This window comes from Lepidochelys kempii, chromosome 3 (assembly GCF_965140265.1).
Source record: "Lepidochelys kempii isolate rLepKem1 chromosome 3, rLepKem1.hap2, whole genome shotgun sequence".
Taxonomy (NCBI): Eukaryota; Metazoa; Chordata; order Testudines; family Cheloniidae; genus Lepidochelys; species Lepidochelys kempii.
The window spans coordinates 111,590,060-111,614,066 of NC_133258.1; the positions used below are offsets into that span (position 1 = coordinate 111,590,060).

The 24,007-nt window shown below is 39.8% G+C and overlaps 1 protein-coding gene across 11 annotated transcripts in view; it reads left to right on the forward strand.

Annotated features, from left to right (window-relative positions):
* Positions 1–24,007, forward strand: part of STXBP5 (syntaxin binding protein 5) — a 184,305-nt gene that overhangs the window by 119,366 nt on the left and 40,932 nt on the right. For 8 of the 11 annotated variants that reach the window (XM_073337576.1, XM_073337566.1, XM_073337569.1 and 5 more), the window contains 5 exons: positions 1,670–1,890; positions 2,889–3,067; positions 6,744–6,869; positions 9,643–9,794; positions 21,637–21,702. In XM_073337576.1, coding sequence (XP_073193677.1) covers positions 1,670–1,890; positions 2,889–3,067; positions 6,744–6,869; positions 9,643–9,794; positions 21,637–21,702 — 744 coding nt within the window. The remainder of the gene's footprint in view (positions 1–1,669; positions 1,891–2,888; positions 3,068–6,743; positions 6,870–9,642; positions 9,795–21,636; positions 21,703–24,007) is intronic. The other 3 variants (XM_073337567.1, XM_073337574.1, XM_073337571.1) reach the window with 1 other exon arrangement.

Sequence of the window (24,007 nt, forward strand, 5' to 3'; positions counted from 1 at the left end):
ATTATCGTAACTTACTCAGACAGCCGAAGAGTTCCCTAAACTTGCATGCTTCTGCTGTATAATTGCTGGCAAGCTGTCCTCATGTTATCTGCTTCACACACTGTCAGTGCCTTATGTTAATCTTTGAATTGTAATAGACTTAACTTGGGTCTATTAATTTTTTTTTAATAGTTTAGTGTTTGATTTTTACTCCCCAAAAGAAAACTAATTATTGGAGCAGGCTGGGAATGGGAAATTTGACATTCTTAAAACCTCTGTCTTATTTTCCTGGAGGTCTCCTCTATTGGCACATAGGTATAAGAGAGGAGAAGGGCAGGAAAACAGTGGAATTTTAGTGAGGCATCTCTGTCTATATCAGGGGTCGGCAACCTTTGAGAAGTAGTGTGCCAAGTCTTCATTAATTTAAGGTTTCGCATGCCAGTAATAAATTTTACGTTTACAGGGCCCCCCCGACGGAACCCCAGACTGGCAGCGGGCTGAGCAGTGCCGACGGCTGGGACCCCGCTTGGCAGGGGCCGGCAGATGGAACCCCAGACCGGCAGCGGGCTGAGTGGCTCAGCCTGCTGCCGGTCTGGAGTTCTGTCTGCCGCCCGCGCTGCCAGTCTGGGGTCCTGGCTGCCGGCCCCGCTCATCCTGCTGCTGGCCTGGATGGACGGAAACCTGAGCCGGCAGCACGCTGAGCGGGGCCAGCAGAAGGGACTCTGGCTGGCAGGGGCTGGTGGACAGAACCCCAGACGAGCAGCATGGGCGGAAGATGAAACTCCAGACTGGCAGCGCACTGAGCTGCTCAGCCTGCTGCCAGTCTGGGGTTCTGTCCGCCTGCCCCTGCCAGCCGGGGTCCCGGCCGCCGGCCCCGTTCAGCCCACTGCCGGCCTGGGGTTCCATCCATCCAGGCCAGCAGCGGGCTGAGTGGGGCCGGTGGCCGGGACCCTGGCTGGCAGCAGAGTGCCACTAAAAATCAGCTCGCGTGCCGCTTTTGGCACGCGTACCGCAGGTTGCTGACCCCGATCTATATTTTGTTCTTTCTAATGCAAAAAGTAACAAGTGTATATTTATAAAATATAAGTTCATGATAAATAATAGCAGCTAGAAATAGTTGTTTCCCACAATTCTTGCTAGCAAAGCACAGAAATGAATTAAGTTCATCCATAAATGCATCCAAATAATTCAGTGGTCCTAAGGTTAGAAAGTAAACTATTTCTGATACAGTTTTGAATTAGAAGAGCATTGTTGACACTAGTATGCAAATAAGTACATACACATATTTAGGGTCATGTTGTGTCATTGGTATTCAAGCACAGCTCAAAAGGAAGTTGTTTATCCTTTATATGTTGTTAGGAGTACTACATTTTTTGCTGCATGGATATCCTGTTTTGTAACTCTTCCATCTTCACCTGATTTCTTTCTAGGAAAAATTAACTGATTTTAGCCGAGTTTAATGAAGTTCTAAGGGCTTTTTCCTTTTTAAATGTCTAAATGTGGATATATTTTCATGAAAGAACTGAGAATGTTAACACTGTGTAACCCTGCTTCTATGCATCCCTCTTGCTGAAAATTGTTTGGGAACCTTTGTAAAGGGAAAAAGGCGACAAAAAGGAGAAATGAATTCGAGAAAGATATCTGTTTAAATTGAAAACTAACTTTGTTGTATATTCTTATTTATTCCTAGTAACACTGCAAGTACTTTACAAGCTTAAAACAGCTAAAGTATTTGAAAAATCACGAAGTAAGGATGACAGGCCAAACACAGATATAGTAGATGAAGATCCATATGCCATTCAGATCATCTCATGGTGTCCAGAAAGTAGGATGCTGTGCATAGCAGGAGTTTCTGCACATGTCATTATTTACAGGTTCAGCAAACAGGAAGTGACAACAGAAGTCATTCCGGTAATACTATCACTTTTTTAATTGTATGGATTTCGGCTGTAGTAGAAATATATTGATGATTTGGATTTTTATCATGATTCATCCTGTTGGTTAAATTTTCATAGGTAGGAGATCTTCAAAACTAGGAGCAGCTTCTTGCAAAAAAAAAAAAAACTGAATAAAAGTTTTACTACCCTATTTATATCTTTCTATAGGAGTTGGATGTGTGTTGTTAATAGGCCCAATTCAGCAAACCACTAAAGCACCTGCTTAACTTTAACTTCATTGGCACTTAAGCATTCCTCTACCAGTTGCTAGTCAGGTTCTAGGTTAAAGGTTTTGGTTCTAATTTAAAAAGCAATTGATGGATCAAGCCCAAGCTGCATCAAAGGTCAAATTTCAATCCCTGAACCACTGCTTTGGGTGAGATCAGGAGACAAAGTATTCTCAAGGGGATCTGGCAATAGAACACTCGCCATTCAAACACCTCTTTTATTCCACTCTGAACCTCCCCCATTCATAGGCCCTGACTTTCAAAGGTATTTAGGTGTTGCTGCAAGTTCAGTGTCACAATGCCTAGCTGATTTAGGAGCCTAAATCTGTTAGGGGATTTAGGCACCTAAGAGTCAAAATCCCATGGACTGTTAAGGGATTTTGGCTTCCAAGTACCTAAATCCCTTCTGAAAATGAGATTTAGGCAAATCAGTTAGGCATTATGACACTGAGTGCAGCAACACCTAAATATCTTTAAAAATCTGAGCCTTGGCCCTTATATATGTAGTATTTCATTTTTGTTCAGCAAAGAGCTGCAAAAAGTGATATTTTTGAACTGCTTTTCTGTACAAAAGCTGGCCTGACATACTGATTGTCCATTTGAGTTTTTATTAGCACTTTGCTTAATTCACATATACATTTCTGTGGCTTTCAAGAGGCAAATGTGGGAATCAAAGGAGAGTGGTTTTCATCAAGAAGAAAGATAGTGTATTTTATTGTTGCTTTTGCTTTGGTTTAATTTACAGATGCTTGAAGTACGGCTGTTGTATGAAATAAATGACATAGACTCTCCAGATGGTGAGCAAGCGCCACCGTTGCCAACTCCAGGCACAGGTTCCAATCCTCAGTCCATTGCCCCCCAGTCACATCCATCTACGAGCAGCAGCTCATCTGATGGGCTCCGTGATAATGTCCCATGTTTAAAGTAAGTGTAAGAACATGGAAAGTTTATGGTGCACTTTTGTTTATAATATTGTATCTTCTTCTTTTCATTGATCATAAACTTGATAAGACTATACTGACATAAGTGCTTGTGTGCATTCATATTGCGACAGAAAATCTATCATAGCCTTTGGACAATCCTATACTGACGAAGGCAACATTTTGCAAGCTTGTGAAAGTTGAGCCCCATTTCAGGAATCTGAAACCTATCAAGAGCACAAGAATACCCCACCCTCCATGCACATATGCACACATACAGAAACCTTGCCATCTGTTGTTTAAGAGTACCTATCGTAATTTTACATACCCTGTTCCTAGTTGGTCTTTAATGCCCCCTCAGTGGCCATGCTCCACACTTAGGGAAATGCTGATATAAATCATAATATACGTGCTCTCCTTTCTAAAATGTTTTGATGAGAAAATAGTTAAGTGTTGACACCGGTATCATGGTAGCTGATTTCACATCCATTGAAATGAATGGGGCTGTTCACACCACAGAATTGTTATCTAAGGCTCTCTGCAGCCTCAGGGAGACATGTCTACATTGGTTACACTTGGTTCATGTTTTTAAAATTTTTATTTGCAACCATACTAATTAGTTTAAACTGGATACAAATAAGTCTGAGACTCTGGAGAACAACTGAGACCTCTTTTTTGCACACACTCACTCACGCACACACACCACATGCTCTTCAAGCCCCGCTAGGTGTTGTGACGCAAACTTTGGGAAACATTGGTCTGAAGGATGGAATAGATGACCTGTTCTAATGGAACTTTTCAGATCTGTTTTCTGACATTAGAAGTGATCATAGATGTATCATCTGTTCCATCGGTTAATTGTAAATACTGTAACAAACATGATTTTTTTATGTGAGTTCATTCGAGAGCGTAGTGATTGTCTGTCTGGTTTCACCCGCATATGAACTTAAAGTAGCACTTGATCCTGCCAGAACAACAGATGCAGTCATATCTCCACAGCTTTGATGGTCATACTCCTGACAAGACACCTTTCAAGATCCATTGTTCCTACAATGCCAATACCATTGTACCTACCTAGCATAACATGTGATGTTCCTCAGCTAGTGCACTGCATGCCCCAAGAACAAATATGGGACTGAAACCAGACAATCACTATTCTCTTGATTGAACTCACACACAAAAATAAGACAAAAACACCATATCACTTCTGGGTGAACACTTTTCACACAGCAATCCCTTTATATCTGACCTCTCAGTTCTCATCCTCAAAGGAAATCTGCACAAAAACTTCAATTGTTCTCTAAGGAAATCTGCACGACACCTTCAAAAGATGAGCCTGGAGCTTAAATTCATAACTTTGCTAGATATGAAAAATCATGGACTTGGTAAAGACACAGATTTATGGCTCATTACAAAAATCTATAACCCACTAACCCTCCCCCACAGCTGCCTTCCCCCCTCCTTTTCACTGCCATGACTTGAGAGGTGTTAACAGGCCACTTAAAATTATAGGGTTAGAAGGGACGGCAAGGTCATCTAGTCTAACTCCCTGCCAAAATGCAGGATTTGTTGTGGCTAAACCATGCAAAACAGATGGCGATCAAGCCTCCTTTTGAAAACCTCCAGTGAAGCAGTTTCCACAACCTCCCCAGGCAGTCTGTTCCATTGTCCTACTATTCTTACAGTTAGGAAAATTTTTCTGAGATTTAATCGAAATATGCTATGCTGTAGCTTGAACCCATTGCTCTTGTCCTGCTCTTTGTGGCAAGAGAGAACAACTTTTCTACGCTTCACCTTGAATTGTCCTTTGAAACGTGTTAACTACTTATGCTTATCTGTTCCACCTTCTATTTAGTTGTGACATTCTGAGTATATTTCCCAGACCTGAAGAGGAGCTCCGTGTAAGCTCACAAGCTTGTCTCTGTCACTGACAGAAGTTGGTCCAATAAAAGATATTGCCTCACCCACTTCGTCTCTCTAATACCAGCTACTGTTCACTTGAGGAATCAGGAGTGGAGTGAGGGTTCCCAATTTGTACCCTGCTAAAGGCAGTGTTGTTATGCCTCTAGATCACCATATTTAACCTGAGGACAATACCAATTAAAAATCCTCACTTGCAGATATAATATTTAGATTGGCATGTGCTTTAGCTGCCAAGTTGTAAAAGTAAACACGCCATCTTAGTTTGCAATCCTGGGTTAAATCCACAGCCTAAAAACTGATTCTGTGGACACACTTGTTTTCTATGTGTGGGAGCTCTTTCATGCCCTACCAATATATTGAATTGCAGAATATAAAGCACTAACTTACATAATAAAATACTCCTATTGTATTTTTGGTTGAGCTGTGAGTACGAAGGTCTTGCACTCAACTCAGCAGCATTTCTGCTCTCTCTATGTAATACCATAACTTCTGAACACAGCATCCACTCCATTCCATAATTTCAGGGAATGTTCTTGGCAACAGTGGATCTTGGAGAAAATTGGATCTCCAACAGCACTTTGGATCTTGGAAAAAATTGGAAAACTGAAAAGGGATACATGGGGGGCACGTGGAGCACCTGTCCTCTGCCCCTGCCACAACTTCAGGCACCTCTGCAATTGTCTGTAAATCAAGCAACTGGTTGATGGCACTCATTCATGCCTTCCAGCAGAACAATAGCCCATCTCATCTCTGACTGTCCTCCCAATTAAGTTTAACTTGTTGCTAGCCTATCTCTAACTGAAAGAAGATAAGTAATAATGGGGAGTTGGAGGTGGTGCAAAGGAGGATTGGGGACATACACATAGCCTCTTGCACGGGAGGGAGAATAGGGACCGTGGAATGGGGAAAGAGGGGCAAGCAGAGAGGTCCTGCCATGGGAGGAAGATTGGAAGAGCCTTGAATGGGGGGAGGGAGGAAAGGAGGCACACACAACCCTGGTGTGGGGAAGATTGGGGACTCCAGGTATAGGGAAAGGGGGATGCACATAGAGCCTTTGTCATGGGGCGAGAATGGGAGACTCTGATATTGGGGGTGGGATATTCGGAGATCCTGGTATATGAGAAGGGGTATGCCTAGAACTCCTGGCAGGGAGATTGAGAAACCCTAAAGTGGGGGAGAAAAGAGAATGGAGGGTACACACAGAGCCTGTGACTTGTTGAGAAGTGGGGGACCCTTGAATGGGAGGGTATTCAAAACTTCTGGTGCTACCAATTCTCTATGGGCTTGTGGCCTTCTGTCATACCAGCAGCCTTTGCCTGAAAGCCCCTGCCTACCTCAGTTAGTCATACATACACATCATATTCAGATCCCTCCTCAATATAAACTTTTTACATTAAAGCTTCAATTCCTAATTCTCCCCTCTTAGAAACACAGAATCCGTGACATGATTTCTCTACTAAAGCCACCATACGATACTAGTGCTGTTTACCCTTGTCCTGCACTTTCCCGTCCCTCAGTGTTTAGAATCATTACTCAGGTTGTTTTAAGTAGTAAATCTAAGTATCATCACAAATAATGGGAATTAAGGTGAATTAACTTTTGGTGCATTATTCTTATTTATATTGTGTGTATTCATTTGGTAGATTGCAATATTCAGTAATTCTCAGTTTCCCTGCCTTGTACAAGTTAATGAGATCCTATTGTATCAAAGTGGAGAGATGAATATAAAGACATTATACATTGTATTTATATTGCAGAATAAAAAGCTCTCCCCTCAAACAGTCTGCAGGCTACCACATTGAACTGGTTATTCAACTGGTATGGGTGAGTGGAGAACCTCCACAGCAGATAACCAGTTTGGCAGTGAACTCTGCCTATGGCCTGTAAGTATATTCTGTACTTTTTACTAGTTTTCTAATAAATTTCACTAGAGTGGCTGTCATCTAAAAAGTCAACATTTGTTTATACCGACTATGTAGGAATATTGGAGATGCCATCAGTTTTCCTCTATTCTTAAAGTAAATAGATGCAATACTTGTATATAAAATCATGAGTGGTGTGGAAAAAGTGAATAAGGAAAAGTTATTTACTTGTTCCCATTATATAAGCACTAGGGGCCACCAAATGAAATTAATGGGTAGCAGGTTTAAAACAAATAAAAGGAAGTTCTTCACTCAGCACACAGTCAACCTGTGGAACTCCTTGCCTGAGGAGGTTGTGAAGGCTAGGACTATAACAGGGTTTAAAAGAGAACTGGATACATTCATGGAGGTTAAGTCCATTAATGGCTATCAGTCACGATGGGTAAGGAATGGTGTCCCTAGCGTCCATTTGTCAGAGGGTGGAGATGGATGGCAGGAGAGAGATCACTAGATCATTACCTGTTAAGTTCACTCCCTCTGGGGCACCTGGCATTGGCCACTATCGGTAGACAGGATACTGGGCTGGATGGACCTTTGGTCTGACCCAGTATTGCCTTTATGTTCTTATGTTCTATAGTAACAGGTGGTATCTTTTGGCACATATTGACTTTTTAATGGTAACCATGATAATTAGTCATTTAAAGTATGTTTATAAACCTGGATTTATAAACCGATACTGAATATCCTAAACTAATCTATTTGAATTTATTTAAAAAAAAAACCACATAAAAACATTCAGCATAGCCAGACAAGCATCTTAAAGGATGACAGGAGACATTAGATATGGGTTTAATCAGGTCACAACTTTATTATTGACAGATGTCTGGGACTAACCCGGCAGATAAAATGTGTGCAGTGCACATGCAAAATTTATGTCCCTCCAGCAGATTCACTGCCGGGACCTTGCCAATTCCAGGGTGGGAGGGCCTTCCACAGCTACCCCCTATTTATCCAGATCCCTCCAGCAATTCCCTTGCTGGGACCTTACTGACCACGCCCCCTCGTAGGAGGGGGTTAAAGTGGACTATAATGATGGGGGGGTTTGGCTCCCTGCTGTACCAATCATCGGAGTCCCCAACTGCCCCCGGCTTGCTCAAGCACTTCTCCTTAATTCCTTTTCCGAGACATTTTTTCATTCTTTTGTGCCTTAATTTATGGAGTACCTGCACTGAACATCCGCTATACACTTAAATAAAGAGTTGCAACATTTGGCCTACCACCTGTCATGCTGTGCATGAACTGAGCCTACCTGAACCTGCTGCGAGGAAGGCGAAAAAACCCCCACTTCACCTGGCCAATATGGTGGTAAGGGAAAAATTCCTTCCCAGACCCCCTTAGTGTGGCGGCTAGCGTAATATCCACACCAGATACAGCTAAACACCCAGCATATTTGTGACCTAATTAGGGAGGGTGGGTGGGTGCTGCCTAGCCTGTTCTGAGTAAAGGGAGGGAGGGGCAAGGCCCACTGACCTTTTCAAACACTACATTCCTATGTGGTGAGTCATTTACCACGCTGACTGCTCTTTCCAGCTGCTTTACGTCTTCCCTCCTTCCCCAAGCCAGAAAGCATTGTCGCTTTCTCCTGGCCAACCAGACAAACTCCTCCCTGCTTAAGTGCAGGGTGGCGATTCTCTGAACAGAATTTGAAAGTTATATGTAAAGTTTAAATGTTTTTAGTTACATGAACAGTGTAATTTTCAGATTTCAGATTTTTTTTGTGCACCAAAAATCTTAAAATGTACAGAGTTGTATGTGAGTTTGTGTGTAATAGATTTAAAAGAATCCTGTCCAGCTGCCTTGTTTTAGCTAAGAGCAAGTTATAAGTTCATTAAAATAGATTTCTAAAAGGAACTTCAGTAGACCTTTTCCTCATAGTAATGGTAGTTATTCTCACTAAAATAATAAAGTAAATGACCAAAAGGAATTGTATTGGCAGCATTAGAGAGAGTACATTTTGCATCCATTATAGTGAAGGGAACAGTGTCTCGGGGGTTGGAAGGGGGCTTCTTTGAGAGAATCTTTCATTAGGAAATTTGCCCAATTATTTGGCCTATGGTAATTATATCTATTTATATAACACCATAAATGTATATTGAACTTCCAAAAAAAAAAAAAGGTATACAGGGAAATGTAAATTCTAGAGATGAAACTTAACTGTGGAAGAAAAGCATCTACTGTAAAAAAGTGTATTTTATAAAATGAGTTGTAGAAATTCTTTCTGATTTAAATTTGCTCATTTTGCAAATAAAATGATCGTTCTGCTAAATGCCAGCTCTACAAACCCCAGTTAGAATCTGGATATTATTAGAGATTCCTTTAGACTCAAATATCAGCAATTGTGTTGTTGATGAACAAGTCATAATTAAATCCAGTTAATTGTCACATAGCTATCTATGTTGGCTCTGCAGAGTCAAACAGGAGTAAAAACCATTCAAATTCTCTCTTTGGTAAGTGAACTCTGTAGCTACAGGAAGCTGGTTTATTGAGGAGAAAGTACTATTTTTAGTCACTTTCTAGAGCAGTGAACTGCACTTTAAAATATTAGTTCACACAAGTATTTATTTTTTTTAATCCTTTTTCAGGTTCATTCAAAAGATCCATTTAAAATAAAAAGTGTTTTTATAATTTTTTGTCAAGGACAGTACTACATACGAGAATAAAAACAATAGCAACATTTGACTTATTAGCAACTTTATTGGAGCCTTAATCTTTCCTCCTACTCTTCTTCTTCCAGAGTAGTTTTTGGCAATTGTAATGGTATTGCAATGGTTGATTACCTGCAGAAGACAGTGCTCTTGAACCTTGGCACCATTGAATTGTATGGCTCTAATGATCCCTATCGTAGGGAACCTCGATCTCCTCGCAAATCTCGGCAACCATCAGGAGGTAAGAATCGTTGGATGTTGCATTTCAACAACGGTATCTTTCTCCATAACTCATAGTTGGGCTGTCAGTCACCACTTTGAATATAAGCACATTAGCAACACAAAATGTATATTTTTGTATGTATGTTACATGTCTGATCTTTGAGAATAATTAATGGAACATTGGTTTGTATTCGCATTCTCATACGTGATGATTCTTCACAATTCAATATCTTGAATCAGAGGTATCTGAGAGGATCTATGCTAGATCCCTCCTGCATTTTTGTCCCATCCTCCCTGACTGACCCCAGATGTCATTTTTCTCTTGTTGTTAAGTTGTATTTGTGATATGAGACTAAGCTTTGTTGTAGACTGAGCTTTATGGTGGGGAAGTACTTGCTGTTTTTATTGTGATCAATCGTGTTTTTAATTTGTGTTAAAAGCACCTTAAGCAACAGCTAGACAAGCATTGTACACATTCATAGAAGTATAAATTAAACACAAAAGTTATAAGAACTTTAAAAGATCTTAATTAAATAACCAACATAGCTTTATAATTGTCAGAGTTTTGTAAATATGCCTAGATAATATCCTGCAATTTCCCTGTCATGTCTGCTCTCCCCACCAATCTTCTCACACTTACGTATACCACTTTTCTCAGCATAGAAGGGACATCAACTGGCTACCTTTGCTTCTGCTGCTATCAGTTTAAAATTTCTTATCACTAGGAATGTCCATAATTATCTGGCCTCATGGAATATTGTGCTCTTCTCAGAGGGGAAACCTCAGGGTATGAAATATAAATGCATATTTTAAATTTGTAAATCCAAACTTGTAAAATAGGTCGTGTCAAAAAATTAGGTGTGGAGGGGAGGAGTTGAAATCGCTATTCTGTTTTTCTTAAATTGCTGTGACCTTTGTTCAAATTCTTCATATAATTTCTGAAATAAAAACAGCTAATATTTTTGAAAAACAACTTTTTGTTCAGCTTAGTTACATGGTGGATTTTTTTAAATGAAAAAATGTTATTTTGAAAATGATAAAGTGTGCATGAAAAAAATTGTTACCTCAAAATGGCCACTTTTCAGTGAAAAAGGAATTATTTGAAAAATTTCATCCAGTGATAGTTTTGGTTCAGATGAAATGAGCCAGGAGAAGATTCAAGCATCTTCTTCTTTTATCTCAAGTGTTTCACACTGTGGCAGGATACCTGGGGTACAACCTGGAATTGTGGGATCGCTGTGCCCCCTTAATTCTCCGACCTAGGGTGTCTCACAAAGCTATGCCAGTGATAAGTAACAAAACCCCTCCAGATGCTATGATCACTCAGCCGTCAGTATGTAGAGCCACACACCCAGCTAAATTGCATGAATAATCCCTGAGCCACTCATGAATTTTACAGAGAGAAGCACCAGCCAGTCACCCCAGCTCCCAGCCTTGAACCCCTGAAATATACTGTCTTACACTGCTCAAGGTTCATAGGAAAGTTGACATGCACCAGCCTTTGTAATCTGAGCTGAGATTCCCCAAGTACTTCAACCAAAAACACACTGTTTCAGGTAAAATACAATATAAAACAGATAATTAACTACAGAAAGACAGATTTTAAGTGATTATAATTAGCGGTCTTAGAGATCAAAGTTTGTTACCTTAGAATTTACACTAAGTTTCTATTTTTATTTCTAACTTTAACAGACTAAGCAAGATTTTAATCAAGCTGTCTCTCACCCTAACAGATGTTTACAGTTCCTCAGTACACAGACTGGACTCCCTTCCAGCCTGGGACTTATCTCCCTAGTTTTCAAGTCTTTGTCTTCCAGAGGATCTTACAGGTGTTGAGATGGATGGGGGAGGAGAAAGAGAGACAAGTGGTGCTGTTACGGTCCCCTTTTTATACTTTCTTCCAGCAGCTAGAAAAATCCTTGCTGTGACATGGGGGGTCAGGCAGTCCCTATTGGTCACACAGTCCCCATTGTATACCTGCCTTCTCTGGGAAGACTCTGGGATAGTAGATGAGCCTTTAATACCTGTCTGGACCATGATGGTTGCTTCTTTGTTGCAACTGAAAGCTGTGGGTGTTTCTCACAACATATAGGAAAACTTTATAACTTCACATACAGTGATAGTATATTCAATCTGATAGGATATTAAGGTTCAACAGATCAATACTTTTTAAATGATACCTCAGAAGGCATACTTTGTACAAAATCTATCATAATCCTATGACGGAGGTGAATATGGGGGCTTCAGGTTGCTATCTTGAGGTACAGTGTCACATATGCACCATTCTTTTTTTAGATTTATAGATGCTGTAACTGAGGTAGGTATTTCTTGATAGTAAATCATTGGTTTGAGAAACATCAAAATAAATACAAAATGAAGTTCAGTAGTTGAACTGTGAACGCAAAACTAAGAAAAGCACCAATTGCTGCTTGTATTACCTACTGTATTATAAAGCATTTCAAAGATTTTTAGTCCTTTATTTTCCTTAATGGATAGACGTTTCATTTTAAAAGAACAGAAACTTCCCTCCTCACCTCCATGGGATATGATCAAAACAGGTAGTCTGATAGGCTTAATATTTTAGGTTCTTAGGGAAAAATGTTAGTAATCTTTAATACTGCTTTTATATAGTCAGATTACAAGTCACTCTAGGAGATGCTAGAAACTACTTGTTTAGTGCTCTTGGTCTTTGTCACTGTAACATCTTGCCAGCATGATTAACTGAACCGTTCTTTCACATCTGTGTACATGTTTATTAGCTGAAATATCCAGTACGGCTCATAAAGATAATGAAAAGAGAATCTTCACTTGTGTGAATCTTGACTTGTAGTGTGAATTCAGATATTTAGACTTTTTTTTTCTTCAGACTTTAGTTGCACTTACTAACAGTTTGTCTGCCTGGCAAAAGCATTATATAATCCTGATTATTCAAGTTATTCAGTAGGTTTTTCTGTCTCAAACACACTATGTTTGTGTCTAGTCTTTCCTTTTTTCATTGCTTCATTAAGGTATGCTGACTGTGGCTCCTTGTATGTGCGGCCTTTTTAACTTCTATTCAGAGTCTGTGAAAAAACTTCACACCTCTCATATAAGTCAGTCATTTAATGGCAATAAAATATTTTTGAACATCTGGATTTGATGTAAATAACTTGCTGTTCACACACCATGAATTTTTTGTTAGTCCATTTAAATAACTGTCCAGTTTTAGAAAGTGGTGGTGTAGCTGTGTCAGTCCCAGGATATTAGACACAAGGTGGATAAGTGTAATATCTTTTCTCACCAACAGAAGTTGGTCCAACAAAGGATATTACCTCACCCACCTTATGTCTCTAGTTTTAGAAACTGATTTTGGCATGATTTGTTCAATCATATACGTGTATCATATCTTTTACTTGTGGCACCACCGAAATACATTTGGTTGAGGGCAGGATTCCCCAGATACAGGAACTGTGAAAGATCGTCATAAGACTGCCTCCTTAGGACTCCCTAATGAGCCCAAGCATGCGTGGCTGGAGCTCACAGTACATCTAGGCAGGGCCATAGCACACAGCACTGCAGAGATGCAGGGCAGCACTATAGCACATAGGGCACCCCCAGGAGGCTGCCATGATTTAGACAGACCCACAGAACTGAATAAAATGTTAGACCTGCTCCAGCCCCCAGAATACTCCATAATCAAGTGGGTGCAAAGCAAGCATAAAACCCTTCCCCAGGGCAGCTTATTCTGTGCTGTAATTCAAAAAGGCGCAACACAGAATCTCATTCTTGTTTTTTATTTTATTTTTTAAAACGAGGGAGAGGAGAATAACTGATCACATAGAAGACTGTTTTGTCTTATGAGAAGAAAGAGATGTACTTTAATTAAACTTTTTAAAAACTTGTTTGCTTGCTAAATTAATCTCTAGCTTTCAGCTGTTGGTATGTATTTTTTTGCCGGGAGAGAGGAAACTGTTCGAGCAACCATGCAATTACCTAATCCTTTGTATCCACTAAGGCATGTGGATCTCTGATAAATAAATCCATGTGCCTTAGTACGGATAATTAATTGAAGCCAAATGTTTAATCTCTACTAATGCAGATTTTATAGAAGAATATTTTAAAGAATGAAAAAGGTTTCCTCCAAACACACCAATAACATATTTTTTGTTTTTTTATCTTTTGTGGTCATCTCTAAGACAGAAGCACAATGCATACCAGTATAGAGATTAAAACAACGAGGAATCCTTGTGGCACCTCAGAGACTAACAAATTTATTTGGGAATAAGCTTTCGTGGGCTAAAACCCCCTTTATCTGATTCATCAGTATAGAGATTGTTACATTTAACTTAATCTCTTATTACTTGCAAAAAATTACACAGCAATAGTGTTTCGTAATTGATAGTTTTATGTTTAAATAGAACTATCAAAGAAGTAAAATATCTTATAAGGTAGAGCTGTGTGAAATTATCAGAATTTTTTTTTATTTGCAGCATCCCTGACTCAAGTATAACCTGGTTTCAAAATGCAAAGTATTAACATGATCTTGTTTGAGCTTTGAAAGAAAGTGGTTTATTTGGAAAGTGGTTTTTGATGTGGAAATTTGATGTTTTTAAAAAATCTAAAAATTTAGTACTTGAAATGCATTTTTATGCCTAGCACATCTTCAGCAGCAGTAGTGTGCTCATAACCGACTTATGTTCTTCTTAGTAGTCTTGCTCTTACCCATCTCCCTCAAATAACCATTCATGTAAATTTACTGATACTATTGCTGCACGAAGAGAAACTGAAAATACCTTGATATTCTCTGCAATGGGAGCACCAGTTTCAAAATTTATTTTAAAATCATGGCATCACAACAACACAGATGTGTGTACTTTGAGTATGTAGCCAAGAGGATTTCTGGCCTTTTATCTCATTTAAGCAAACTAGGTTCAGTCAGCATGATGCTCTTGTGACAGCAAAACATACTGCTATTATACGTTAAAGCTGTTTCTTCCAGAGTTGGTAGGGATGAGAACTGCTGACGGGAGAAATCCCTTGTATTTTCATCAACCTCTTCCATTATGTTCTGTCCAAATGAAGGAACAAAATGAGCTATAAAAGGAAGGAGCTATAGCTGCCCTACCTCACTATCAGCCTTATGTCTGTGGTGTTTCTTTATATGTGTGTATTTTTTGTAGAAAGAACATTGATGTACTATGTAAAATGTATCAGTTAATGAATTAACAAGATGAACATTTTTTGGAATATTTTAAAAAGTTGGTGAAAAGACAAAAGGTCTTATGTCATATGGCCTAGCATATGTGAGCCTGCATTTAGATGACACTGCTTGCCAGATTGCACCCGCATCCATTATAAGCCTGGCTAAAGTCCATCCATTCTCCTACAAAACATCAGGTGAGTATGAGTTGTGGTCCACCATACTACTCAGCATTATCAGCATTACTGTCAGTGGTCCTATCAGGACTGACCTGGTGGTTAATCCCAAAAACAGTAAGAAGGGTCTTCTCGCTTCCGCCTCCCACAACTGCACTGATTATGGATGTGTCTGGAACAGGTTGGGGTGCCCACCTGAATCACCTCCAGATACATGGAATATAGTCTGAAAAAGATGTGTCCCTTCACAAAACGTGTCAGAGCTGCAAGTGATCAGGTTACCTTGCTGCCTGTACTACAGAATTCCACGCCGCAGTTCTTAACAGACAACACATTTGCAATATATTACAGTGGAGTCCACTGAATACGTGGATATTGACAACATCCAGTTAATAACAAGATTTTGCCAGGAACCAATACTGTCCCATTGACTTTAATGTAAATGGTATGTAGGCAACAGCATACCATTTATTGACAACATTTTTTGAGAAAAAAGGACCCACCTCTACAGGCAGGTTTGTGAGACGGCAGCCAGGAAAGGAAATGTGGGGACATGCCTTCCCCAGCTGCAGTCCCATAAACCTGCTTGTGACCAGTACTCAGTCCCTCCCAGTGCTTCCTTCTGGGGCTGCATCCCTACAAACCTGGCTTTTCATTCAGGTACATAGAGCACCACCTTACCAGCAGTCTCTGTATGCCATCCACTTGTTCAGTTATGTTCAGTTTACTCACAGCCCACAGTAACCAGATTCCTGAAAGGGTTACTGCATACTTACTCATGCGTCCAAGAACCCTCCTACTTGGAATCTTAATATTGTCCTTGCAAACCTCATGGAGCCCCCTTTTCAAGCCACTTTCTGAATGCTGCTTACACGACCTCACTCTCAAGATGATACTCTTAGTCGCTATCACTTCAGCTGCAGGGTCAGTGAACTCCAGGCTCTTATTGTTGATACCCCTTTACCCAACATTGTACAGGCATAAGGTGGTATTGAGACTTCATCCTAAGTTTATCCCTTAAGGGGTTTTGGAATTTTATTTGAACCAGTTTATCTGTTTTCTCCCCTAAACCTCACTCTTGTGGAGCGAAACCACTCCACAATTTGGACATTGAAAGGGTCTTGTTAAATTACAAAGCTCTTCATCCCGGCTTCTCATCTCTTTATTGCCATCTTTGGTGTTTTGAAGAGTCAAGCTTTCCTCTGCCAGAGAATATCAAAGTGGACCACATAGTGCATATCATTCTGCTATGAAATGACTGATAAACCTTTCCCTCCAAATTTCAAAGGTCACTCTGTTAGTAGACAAGCTGCTTCCTCTGCCTGCTTCTGGAACATTCCCATGTCTGAAATCCATAAGGAAGCTGCCTAGAGTAATCCCCTGGCTTTTGTTAAGACCTATGCTCTTGACCTAGCTGCAAGACCAGATGCCAAGTTTGAAAAGGCAGTGTTAACATCACTGTAGTGGGGTAGAAACTCATAGTGCTTCTATAGTGCCCACCTATAAAAAGGGAAATAAGGACAACCCAGGGAATTACAGACCAGTCAGCTTAACTTCTGTACCTGGAAAGATAACGGGGCAAATAGTTTGCAAATTGATTGCTTAATACCTAGAAGATAAGGTGATAAATAACAGTCAGCATGGATTTGTGAAGAACAAATCATGTCAAACCAACCTGATAGCTTTCTTTGACAGGGTAACAAGACTTGTGGATGCGGGGAGGGGAAGTGTAGATATGGTATATATTGACTTTAGTAAGGCTTTTGATACTGTCTTGCATGATCTTCTCATAAACAAACTATGGAAATACAACCTAGATGGAGCTATTATAAGGTGGGTGCATAACTGGTTGGAAAATCATTCCCGGAGAGTAGTTATCAGCGATTCACAGTCATGCTGGAAGGGCATAACGAGGGGGTCCAGCGGGGATCGGTTCTGGGTCCAGTTCTGGTCAATATCTTCATCAATGATTTAAATAATGGCATAGAGAGTACACTTAAAGTTTGCGGACGATACCAAGCTGGGAGGGGTTGCAAGTGCTTTGGAGGATAAGATTAAAATTCAAAATGATCTGGACAAACTGGAGAAATAGTCTGAAGTAAATAGGATGCAATTCAATAAGGACAAATGCAAAGTACTCCACTTAGGAAGAGACAATTGGCTGCACACATACAAAATGGGAAATGACTGTCTTGGAAGTAGTATTGTGGAAAGAGATCTGGACGTCATAATGGATCACAAGCTAAATATGAGTCAACAGTGTAACTCTATTGCAAAAAAAGAAAACATAATTCTGGGATGTATTAGCAGGAGTATTGTAAGCAAGACATCAGAAGTAATTCTTCCGCTCTACTCCATGCTGATTAGACCTCAGCTGGAGTATTGAGTCCAGTTCTGGGCACCATATTTCAGGAAAGATGTGGACAAATTGGAGAAAGTCCAGAGAAGAGCAACAAAAACGATTAAAAGTCTAGAAAACACGATCTGTGAGCGAAGATTAAAAAAATTGGGTTTGTTTAGTCTGGAGAAGAGAAGGTTGAAAGGGGACATGATGATAGTTTTCAAGTAGATAAAATTTTGTTACAAGAAGGAGGGAGAAAAATTGTTCTTAACCTCTGAGGATAGGACAAGAAGCAATGGGCTTAAATTGCAGCAAGGGCGGTGTAGCGGGGTAGTCACTCCACTCTGGCCCTGAAGGGGTTAAAACAGTCTTTGGAGAGAGGGCTGCCTGGGGGAGCCAATAGTAAAAGCAGCCTTGGAGAGGGCTGTGGCTGGGAAGAGCTAGGCTGACTGGGGGAAGCAGCCACAGCTGGGGCCGTGCCCAATCAGGCCACAGCTGGCCCTATAAAAGCGCTGTGAGCCAGGAGCTCAAAGGAGTCTCACTCTAGCCCTGGAGTGGGAAGGGCTAGCTGCCTGAGAGCGAGGTACCTTAAGCAGAGCAGTGCTGGGGAAGGGCAAAGGGAGCTGGGGAGCTCCAGCCTGGTAAACCCCCAGACTGCAGGCCCAGAAAGGTCCTGGGGCTGCAGAGGGGCAGTCGGGGAATAGGCAGAGGCAGCTGGTCCTAACCCCTTGCCGGTGATGAGTGGCCATTACACTGCAGTCTGCCCCAGTGAGCAGGGGCTAGATGATGATGGGCAGTAGCCACTGAGGCAAGATGGGTTTAGAGGGTTGGGGGTTCCCCAGGAAGGAGATGCGTGGGGGTACTGCTGGGGCAGAACCCCAAGGGAAAGGGGGAACTGGAGTCTGGGAGGGACACTGGGCCAGCTGCAGGCGAGACACCGGCTTGCGGAGGGCACTCCAGGCTGGAAGAGCTAATTCCCAAGACTACCAGCAGGAGGCGCCACATCAGTGAGTCGTTGCCTCGCTACAGGCGGTTTAGGTTGGACATTAAGAAAAACCTCCTAACTGTCAGAGTGGGTAAGCACTGAAATAAATTTCCTAGGGAGGTGGTGGAATCTTCATCATTGGGGATTTTTAAGAGCAGGGTTGGACAAACAGCTGTCGGATGGACTAACCATCAGAGAAGTGAAGTTCTGGAATAGTCTTCCAAGGGAAGCAGTGGAGGCAAGAGACATATGTGGCTTCAAGACTAAGTTTGATAAGTTTATGGAGGGGGATGGTGTGATGGGATAGCCTAATTTTGGCAATTAAATTATCTTTGACTATTAGCTGTAAATATGCCCAATGGCCTGTGATGGGACACTAGATAGGGTGGGATCTGAGTTACTACAGAGAATTTTCCTGGGTGTCTGGCTGGTGAGTCTTGCCCACATGCTCAGGGTTTAGCTGATGGCTATATTTGGGGTCGGGAAGAAATTTTCCTCCAGGGCAGATTGGCAGAGGCCCTGGGGTTTTTTCGCCTTCCTCTGCAGCATGGGGCACGGGTCACTTGCTGGAGATTCTCTGCACCTTGAAGTCTTTAAACCATGAGTTGAGGATTTCAATAGCTCAGACATAGGTCAGGGGCTTGTTACAGGAGTGGATGGGTGAGATTCTGTGGCCTGCGTTATGCAGACTAGACGATCATAATGGTCCCTTCTGACCTTAAAGTCTGAGTCCAGATAATACTTAGTCCTGCCTTGAATGCAGGGGATTGGACTAGATGACCTCTCGAGGTCCCTTGCAGTTCTGTGATTTCTATGAGAACATGCATAGTGCAGGTGTGGCCCAATGGAAAATGCAGTTCAAGAGAAGGTGCATACCTTGAGTGGGATCCACATTGATGACAACATTTTGAAGAACCATAGTTACAGTAAGGTTAAGTAACTTTTTTCCTCACAGGATAAGTCTTTGGTTTTGACATTCAGAAAATATTCATTTGTTAACCCAGACTCCAGAAGATAACAACTAAGTACCCCAGAGTTTTGAAATAAGAAAAACTGCTTTTTGCATCTACTTTTGCCCTCTATATCAACAATGCAAACACACTGAAGTCTGTAGAGTTGCACAGGTGCAAGTGAGTACAGCTTGATTCTGTCTGTTCTGACTTGGTGTGTGTAACCCTCCCCATCTCCTCCATAGTCTCTACACATTCGTGGGGTTTTTTCCGAAGAAGGTTCAGACACTAAACTATGATTGCACTGTGTTGAAAATCTTGTTCTGCACATGCAGATACTTTCTTCTAACAAATGATTCAGTTGTGTTTCATTTGTGCAATTAGTACTTGTATTTAGATTAGCATGGTCCATCATAACAGATCCTCTGAGAAGGTTAATATTCTTAAAAAACATAGTGAAAGCTTTTAATAAAAAACAAAAACAAAAAGCATAACTGGTAACTTTAAATTTAAAAAAACAACAAGGAGTCCGGTGGCACCTTAAAGACTAACAGATTTATTTGGGCATAAGCTTTTGTGGGCTAGAACATGAAGTGGGTTCCAGCCCATGAGAGCTTATGCCCAAATAAATCTGTTAGTCTTTAAGGTGCCACCAGACTCCTTGTTGTTTTTGTGGATGCAGACTAACACGGCTACCCCCTGATATTTAAATTTCAACACATCATTTGTCAAGTCATAAAGAAAACAGGGGATCAGAAACTCCATTTGTATCTCTAGTAGGCAGTATGCAACATATGGGATCCCAATGGTTTGACTTCCTTCTTTGCATCTAATTCTGCATTCTTTAAGTGTGCAAAGTTATCATTTCTTTCAGTGAAAGAATCTTGTAACTACAGTCTTGTGATTTGTATGATGATGGTGTCATATTGAGTGTTATATGAAAGTCCTCAACAGGGGAAAAATAATTTCACTCCCCAAAAATAAACCATAACCACCTTATATCATCAATCCATTTCTGAAATGAAATCAGTGAGTTCTGTTGAAAAACCAATGGTAAAGGATCACCTAAGTGTGGCTTCAGGAATATAGTATAACTTTACCCCAAAAAAGGAAAGTAGAAATTATTTTAAAATACACAATAGTGGTCACATGTTAATCTTAAAGTATTTTATAGAATTCCTTAATATTGAAATCCTCCTATTCATCTGATTTTATCACAAACATAAATTAGTTTTCTTATTTCACTTAACATTTTAGGTCATACTTTACTCTTTTGTTTTGGACAGTATACATGTGCATTGAACATGTATACTGTGAAATAAGAAAACTTTCCTTTTTTGGGGTAAAGTTATACTATATTCCTGAAGCCACACTTAGGTGATCCTTTACCATTGGTTTTTCAACAGAACTCACTGATTTCATTTCAGAAATGGATTGATGATATAAGGTGGTTATGGTTTATTTTTGGGGAGTGAAATTATTTTTCCCCTGTTGAGGACTTTCATATAACACTCAATATGACACCATCATCATACAAATCACAAGACTGTAGTTACAAGATTCTTTCACTGAAAGAAATGATAACTTTGCACACTTAAAGAATGCAGAATTAGATGCAAAGAAGGAAGTCAAACCATTGGGATCCCATATGTTGCATACTGCCTACTAGAGATACAAATGGAGTTTCTGATCCCCTGTTTTCTTTATGACTTGACAAATGATGTGTTGAAATTTAAATATCAGGGGGTAGCCGTGTTAGTCTGCAACCACAAAAACAAGGAGTCTGGTGGCACCTTAAAGACTAACAGATTTATTTGGGCATAAGCTCTCATGGGCTGGAACCCGCTTCATGTTCTAGCCCACAAAAGCTTATGCCCAAATAAATCTGTTAGTCTTTTTTTTCTTAAATGTTTGCCAAATATTATTTTTCTGATTAAATATTGACGAATTGATTAAAAAAATCTAGTGAAAAGTTTCAGTATTTCTGAGGTAATACTATAATTCTTCTGTCAAACAGACTATTTTAGTGCTGTAACTGAGGTCAGCCTCTTAAGTGAAAGACTTATTAAATAAATAAATAAATAAAAAATCTCCCCTCACTCCCCCTGTCAAGTGGGAGAAACACTTGCTTAGTGTAATATAGAGGCTAAAAGTTCACAAGTTCTAGTTCAGGAAAGATTGTAAACAGCAATTTTATTTTCTATTTTAAATTGTTCTTTGTATTTTTCAGCAGGTCTTTGTGATATTAATGAAGGGACTACAGTGCCAGAGGATCGCTGCAAGTCACCGACTTCGGGTAACTACAGTTTTTTCAAATACTTTAACATTATAGTTGCACAGAATGTGACACGCATTGTTCTAAGTTGTGCCAGAAATGCTTGCTAAGTAATTATATAGAAACCGTCTATGTTAGCTTTTTCTTTCCATCATGTTTTATTCATTTTGCCATTTAAGATTTCATTAACCATTACAGAATTCTGGTTTAAATCAAGGACAATTTATCTGACTTGGAAATATAAACCTAGTTTCTAGTAAGGATGAGTCAAGTGGCATGTGTGAGTTTCAAATAGTTATGCTTCAGGGAGACAGCACACAGGCAAAGATATTCTTAGATTGGAAATACATGCTATCTATGAGGCTGTGAGGAAAGTGAGGGTCTCATGCTACAGTATATTTTATGAGTGCTTTTCCTATTAATTTTGTCAATCACTTGTGTGTGTGTGTGTGTGTGTTGTGTGTCTATAATATATGGCAAAATGAATACAACACGATGGAAAGAAAAAGGCTATCATAGATATATATATATATATTTACTTCACAGCCAGGGAGGAAAAGGGATCTTGGCTAGAGATTGCAGTGTGGAGCTCCTGAGATACCGGTAATATGACACACTTGCAACTTGTGACTACAATAATAGTTTAAGTGATTTCCATATCTGTGCAAATCACAAGTTCCAACTGGTACTGCTAAGGTTTTTCTGTTTTTAATACAGGTTTACATGGTAAAATCTTTGATAAAGGGAAAAAAAATCCTGTTTTTTGGGGAAAGCTATTTTTGACTGACTTTTATAGTGTGAGTTTACTGCCATTTTCTCATGAGGGTGGTAGCTGAAAATTTTTGTCAGGCTCTCAGAATTTTCTGGAAGCTAGCAGACTTCCAAAATAGGAGCTCCCCACTCCAAATAAGTTGGCTTTTCCATTACACTGGAGCTGGATTTTTAAAGGAAAACTGCGGTGATTCACTCTAATAGCTCAATAGTTTAATGAATAATAACTCATTAGGGCTCCGCTCTTCCAAATACTTAAGAATGCACTCATAATGAATATATATAGTATTAAAAATGAATTTTCAAAAGTGTCTAGAAATATCTGTCACTGTTTCACTTTCCCATCACTTTCATCATACTCTTAATGGGAGCTATCGTTTTACTCATTCTCCCTCAGAAGCTCTAGTCTGATGAGATGATTACGATTTAAAATTGCAGATTTATTTTATCTGGATATTTAAAAAGTGCCTAAAAGGACTGGGTGGGAACATATATTAAAATTAATTCATCTCATGAATAAACTAATGCCACTATGAATGATCCTTACCACAACAGCCTATAAAGAATACTAAATACCAAAGTCTTTGATCCTATTTATACCCTCTATAGCCTAAAGCCCTTATTGAAAGCTTGGGTAAAAAGGATACGTCTTTTAGGGATCCCAGAATGTCAACAAATTCATACTCTGCTCTTCAAACTGTATTCAGAGTTTCAGTGTACATCATCAGACTGTCAATCTGTCAACAGTTAAGATTTTCCTTTTCAGAAGGGCAATTGAGAATGGAATTGGAATTTGACCAGGACATGATTAGTAGATTAATTCTACTTTACATTTAAAAACAGACAAACTCTACTTCACATTTTATAACCAAATTCTACTAAAGAAGTGTGTTGCTATGATATAGTTACCTAAATACAGAGTTTGTTGAAGTGTTAAACCTGATTTTGGGCTACCCTATACTCTGGTGTAGAGAAGTATTTCCCTCATTTGGATTCAAAGATGTGCTTCCTATTTGTGTAACCAAACAAAAAAACGCTCATCCCCCACCATGTCCAGTAGATGCAAAAATCTATGATCCACTTACTGTATTCTGCTGTTGTTTCAGTGAAATACTTCTGCCTAGATTTTAGGTGATGCTGGTGATAGTTCTAACTGAACTACTTGAATTTGACAGGTAGAGTAAGTAAAATGACCTAACCTGGACATTTAAATTTAAGACAAGTTTTGATTAAAAAAATAATAATTTAGTTAATAGAGCTAAGGAGATAATTCCAATAAAAGGATTAATATAAATGAACCGTAAAATATTGACTGAGGTATAATTATTTGGTATGTGTGGGTTGTTTTGGTTTTGTTGATTTCTTTTGTTTTTTCAAAAGATAGCAATTTTAGGAGTAAATGAGTGTGTTTCACGAGAAAAGACTGACAACGAGAAGAGGTGAAAAAGTAGACATTTCACGGATGAGAAGAGGGCAAGCAAAGAGAAAAAAGCATGGGGAACATATGGGGAGGAAAGGAAAGGTAGAGAAATAAGGAGACACCCAAAAATATTCA